The 6,000-nt window shown below is 36.6% G+C and overlaps 1 protein-coding gene across 2 annotated transcripts; it reads right to left on the reverse strand.

Annotated features, from left to right (window-relative positions):
• Positions 1-2,517: 2,517 nt before the first annotated feature.
• LOC121263348 (S-adenosylmethionine synthase 1) lies at positions 2,518-5,002 on the reverse strand. Of its 2 annotated transcripts, XM_041166194.1 has the most exons (3): positions 4,849-5,002; positions 2,779-3,947; positions 2,518-2,745 (listed from the first exon to the last, which is right to left on the reverse strand). In XM_041166194.1, exons 2-3 carry the CDS (start codon positions 3,936-3,938, stop codon positions 2,724-2,726), a joined length of 1,182 nt encoding a protein of 393 aa, XP_041022128.1. In that variant the 5' UTR covers positions 3,939-3,947; positions 4,849-5,002; the 3' UTR covers positions 2,518-2,723. The 2 variants fall into 2 exon arrangements, with proteins under 2 accessions (XP_041022128.1, XP_041022129.1); XM_041166195.1 differs by having other exon boundaries at positions 2,518-3,947.
• Between the last annotated feature and the right edge of the window lie 998 nt (positions 5,003-6,000).

Below are 6,000 nucleotides of genomic sequence, written 5' to 3' on the forward strand. Positions count from 1 at the left end.
CCATGTTGAACTCGGCACCAGTTGATTCCCAGGACTTCGCTTCCTCTCCTTTTCTTTCTCAATTTTTTTGCCTAGAGGTCTCTCACCAAGAACCTCCACGTTCTCCTCCACAAAGTCTCCGGTAACAAAAGACACCAACAGTACTCCATTGTGAAGTTATCATTCTCCATCTCTTTATACATAAGTTTTGCCTTATCACTCTGAAAAGGTGAAAGAATTTTATTAGTTCATAAATCAACCCTACAAAATTTCATAATTAAAAGAAAAGGCTACATACATTGTCCTACTCTGTTGCATACTCGGGTTCAATGATTCTACTTGTGCTAAAAATGCACAAAACATATTTGTACATTTTTGGATCGAGGACTAGAGATTCATCAAAAGCATTATAGAACGGTTCACAGTGTTTGAAATTTTATACTCATGATAAAAATATGAAATTATGTCCCACATTTGAGTTGATGTTTTATCAGTATTCCGTATAGTATCAATATTATTGTTGAGACAAGCAGAGACGAGGAGGTTATCCTCCTCTACAATGAAAGATGCACATTTTTAAATTTTTTTTTTTTGTGGGTAGCCTCTTTTTACCATCAAGGGGGTTTCTTGGACCACAACATTAGAATGTTATGTGTACGTTAGGGTGCTATTACAACATTCTCCTTCACTTTGTAAAAGAGTAGTGAAGAAGGGGTTATCATCAAATGGTGTGTATATCCTTAAAGAAATTTAAATTTTTAAGGAGTCAGCCATGACCATACAGTAATCCATGAACAATTGGAGTAGCTATGCAAACACAGTGAAAGATAGCAATTGGAGAAGCTATTTCAAAGATGCAAACACACAAACATTTACTCCTTTGTACTACCTAATTCATGTGAATTTACTTGCCCAACTCAAGCTTTGCAATGAAAAAACACCACTATCATGTAGACGCCAAACCCTACTTTGGAAGTCCAACATGCCCTGCCCAAAATAATACAAAACAACCCACAAAACAAATTCTAAACAATACAAACAAATTCATGATTGAGAGGGAGGTTCTGAACAAAATAATCATATTATGCAAGCCAAAACACAGTCCAGCAAAGAGAGAGGTTCTGAGAAATGACATAGAAATCAAGCAAACCCCAAAATACATAGCTACCCCTAAAACGATCACATATGCTTTCCCAACCACCTCAAGATTCAGACCAGTTCAAGCAAACAAACACTTCCACAGAAATAAAAAATCGAAGAATGGATGCAAGAAATTTTACCCTTGTGAAACACAATAGAAATCAAGGGAAGAGACTTTAATAGAGGCAGTCTAGGGCAAAAATCGGGCAGCCAAAATCCAACGTTCGTAGTTGCTATAACTTTCGATTTCCTCTTGCAATGATTGAAGACTGTCCAAGCCTTGTATTCCTCGTCCGAGAGAAAAAAAAAAAGGGGGAAAAAATGAAACGAAACTGAAGGAAAAAGAAAAAACAAAGAGAAGAGGAGGGAGGGAGTGTTCAGCGAGGCAAGAGAGAAAAGGAGAGGAAAAGAAGGGAATGGAGAAAAGAAGATGGTTCAGCGACAGAGAGAAGGGGGGCATCAGGGTTTATGCGAATGTGGAAAGGGGGTTCGACGAGAGAGGAAATGAAGATGAAAAAAAGACACCAACAGTGAGGGAACTAAGGGTGCGTTTGGTTATCAAACTCACCTCAATTCATTTCAATTCATCATTATAATTTTTTCAAATCTCAATATAAAATATAATAAACAATTCAACTTTTTCAAATTTCAAAATAATAATAATATTAAAAAATAATATTCTAACAATATTTTATCATCACAACTCAACTCAACTCAACTCACTTCAACATCTACACATCCTAAGAAACGAGAGAGTTAGGATCTGTGGCTGGGGAAGGAATTTCACCAAAAAAAAAAAAACTGCTTTTGGAGATTAACTGATAAACATGAACAGTGCGACATCAAACTTAGAGAAGAGTTTGGAATTACTATAACTCAAAAGTAGAGCTAAGAAGTTTTGACTAATCCAAAACAGACCGTTTCAACAATTGTTAGGCAAAATTTGGAGATGCACTCGCATTTGGCTAGACCAATGCCAATGCTCTAAGCAGAGATCTAAGGTGTAGTTTTGATAATTAGTTGAGATGAAAAGAATTAAGATAAATGTTAAAAGTTAAATAAAATATTATTAAAATATTATTTTTTAATATTATTATTGTTTTGTAATAAAAAAAATTGAATTGTTTATTATATTTTATGTAAAAATTTAAAAAAATTATAATAATGAAATAAAATCAAACATTTCTTACATTAAAACCGGATAAAGCCATCCCACCTTACATCCACCTCATCTCACATCAACATTGACGGGCATTTCTCCTCCGGAAGACGGCATCCTCAGTTATTGAATACCACAAAGAAAAAGGGGACGTTTCCAGAGAACACAACAATTCAATTTGTTGCTCCCTTAATATGCTAGCAATCGCAACCGGCTCTTACTAATTACAGTGCCATCAATAGGACGAAATTCTCAGGCATTTTTTCATTGTATCGACACTATAACACGATTACATAAAATTCAAAATCCAAAAAAAAAAAAATAAGAAATAGAAATGGGAATCTTAGGTAAGGGATTAGAGCAGCAAGTAAACACGCAAATTATTCATCCAGTACCAATAAAACATGCAATAAGAAGCATAGACATGGTAAATCATAGATGCATCTTAAGATTGGGGCTTCTCCCACTTGAGGGGCATCTAAGATTGGGGCTTCTCCCACTTGAGGGGCTTCACAACCTCCCAGGTAAAGTCTGAATCATCTCTTCCGAAGTGTCCATAGGCAGCAGTCTTCAAAAATCTGCCATTGCCTCCCCTCTTGAGGTCCAGGTTAATAGTTATCATTCCAGGCCTGAAGTCGAAGGTCTCTTTTACAAGCTTGAGGATCTCCTTGTCAGGAATTTTTCCGGTACCATATGTGTTAACAAAGACTGACAAAGGCTCGGGCACACCAATGGCATAAGAGACCTGAACGAGGCACCTGCGAGCAAGCCCATTGGCGACAATACTCTTGGCAGCTTGCCTAACAATGTAGGCACCACTCCTGTCCACCTTCGTAGGGTCCTTTCCAGAAAAAGCACCACCACCATGGGCTCCCCAGCCACCATAAGTGTCAATGATGATTTTACGTCCAGTGAGACCTGCATCACCATGAGGGCCACCAATGACAAATCGGCCTGAGGGGTTAAGGTGGAAGATGGTCTTCTCGTCGAGGTACTTCTCAGGGATGACAGGCTTGATAACATGCTCCTTAAGGTCAGCAGCAATCTCATCGTTTGTGACAGTCTCATCATGTTGAGTGGAGATGAGAACAGTGTGAACACGGACTGGAACCATGGCACCATTGTCATCGTAGTACTCAACAGTCACTTGGGTCTTACCATCTGGTCTCAACCAGGGGCAGGTGCCATTCTTCCTGACTTCAGTGAGGCGAGCTCCGAGCTTGGTCGCAAGGACGTGGCTAAGAGGCATATATTCAGGGGTCTCATCTGTGGCATAACCGAACATGTGTCCCTGGTCACCAGCACCAATCTCCTCAGGGCGCTTGGTGAAGTGGCCGTGGACACCCTGGGCAATATCAGGGCTCTGCTGCTCAATGTTGACCAGGACCTTGCAGTTGTCGGCATCGAGACCGACATCATCAGAAACAAATCCAATAGCTCGGCATGTATCACGGACAATCTTTTCATAGTCTACGTTGGCCTTGGTAGTGATCTCTCCAAAGACCATGACCATGTTGGTCTTGGTGCATGTCTCACAGGCAACCTTGCTGTCAGGGTCCTGAGCAAGGCAAGCGTCGAGCACCGCATCAGAGATCTGGTCGCACAGCTTGTCGGGGTGACCCTCATTGACGGATTCAGAGGTGAATAGGAAGGTCTCCATTCTCTTGAGCTACATATCAATAAAAATACACTCTGAAACAACTTAATATGGCAAAAAGGAGCACTTATCATACAAAATGTTCGCTTGGTAATTGAAGAGAGGTCTAATCAAAATTGAAGGATATAGAATTCAGAAAAGGTATATCCTTTATGGTTGATAAAAGTTCGTTACCCTTCATGCGAACAGATAATAAAATAAGGGAGAATCCTAAACCAATGTTATCTTCATGCTTTCCAGAAAGTTTACATTCGCAAAAAGATCAATTATAAGAGGACCAAACAAGTATCAGATTCCTTAATCAATCTAAATCCCCAAGGAACAATATTGATCTCAACTACCACCATCCACGACCAAATCTACCGTTTCATAAAGCATAACTTGTAATTCTAGAACTTCATTGAAGCAATAAATTTATCAACTAAACAAAGAAGCTGAGCCCTCGAGAATTTAAGAAGTTTGACAAAATACAGTCTGTTACATAGTGACCTGCTTCATCTCTTGTGGGAATGTTCCAACGCCAAAAGAAACAGAGACCCCATTGACAGATCTTGAAAACATGGTAAAATCACGAGAGACTGATAGAACTCAAAAGCTCAGTACCGAAAACGAAAAAGCACCCCAAAATGAGAGAAACGCAGGCTCAAATAGCAAAATCAACAAGCCATGTTCAACTACCGTCAAGCTACACAATCAGATCTGCCACAAAGTCTTACAATGTTGCGTGTCTTCGAGATCCTTTAAAAAAAAAAAAGTATCCAAACCCAACGTTAAACTAAACTCTCCCACACATACTCTACACACAGCAAACGACCAAACTAAAGAACATACTCCGCAGATCTGCAAACGCTAACAGGCAAAACTAAGAAAACCCAAATCCAAAATGCCCCTTTCAGAAGCGAGAGAAGGGTACCTGTAGGTTGTGGGTTGGCGCAGATCTGAAGCTCGACTATGGATTCGTGTGTGAACTGCGCCCAAACAAGCGGAACTCGACGAATTTTATAGCCTCACAACGCCCGCTATTTATAGACCCAACAGCTGATGCGACCGGTTACCGGACCGTACGGTTCGTGATTCCAATTTATTTATTTATTTCATTTTTTTCTCATATATCAAGGGAGGAATCTCTGTAGGCGGCTTTATTAAAGTTTTTTATTCTCATCGTAATTAAAGTAAGATTTGATCAAAATTTTTTTATCAAATAGCATAAGATATTATCTCCAAATGGATATTCTCACCTCTGTATAAAAAAAAAGGTAAGATTTAGATTTTAAATATATCTTTTAAATTAAATTATACTAAATAAGTATATTATAGAATATGTTCTACACATCAATTTAAAAATAAAATTTTTATTTCTATAATTGCTAGGGTTTAATTTCATTCCCATTGAATTGCTATAACCTTCTAATTATTTCATCACTCAATCAGTCAATTAACAAATTAAAAAATTAGATGAAAATTTTAATAATTTTTTTTAAAAATATAAGAATTCACATATAAGCATCATTTTCACAATTCTTCACACAACTTTATTTTAAATTAAGAATATTTTTATAAAATAATTTATAAAAATTAGGTAGTAATAAAATTTAAGTCAAAGTGAACCCCTCTCTCTCTCTCTCAAAAGCTTTCACCTAACATGAAAAAATTCTATAAATTTAGAATCCACATGAAAAAATTATATTTTTTTTTATGGAGAACTCTATATTTTTTCAAAAAAAATATACAACCTAGAACTATATCTAGTATTACTCTTTTACCATATATTTATTGAATTTGGTATTTTATCTTTTAAGAGTCTTAAGTGAAGTGGATTCCAAACAATATATAGTTGCCTCAATAAATTTTTTAAACGACATTAATTGTTTAATAAAACTATGTAACACCCCGCATTTTAGTGTATTTTTACTAAATGATTATTTTTATTTATTTAAAAATTTATTCTCGTATTTTAAAATTGGTTGGATTTTTAATGAGTTTATTTCTATGATTTTAATTTGGTGAAATTATTTTTATGTGCTTTCTTAATATTTATTTATTGTTATGCATTTAAATTGCTTTT

The sequence above is a fragment of the Juglans microcarpa x Juglans regia genome, chromosome 4S, assembly GCF_004785595.1.
Source record: "Juglans microcarpa x Juglans regia isolate MS1-56 chromosome 4S, Jm3101_v1.0, whole genome shotgun sequence".
NCBI lineage: Eukaryota > Viridiplantae > Streptophyta > Magnoliopsida > Fagales > Juglandaceae > Juglans > Juglans microcarpa x Juglans regia.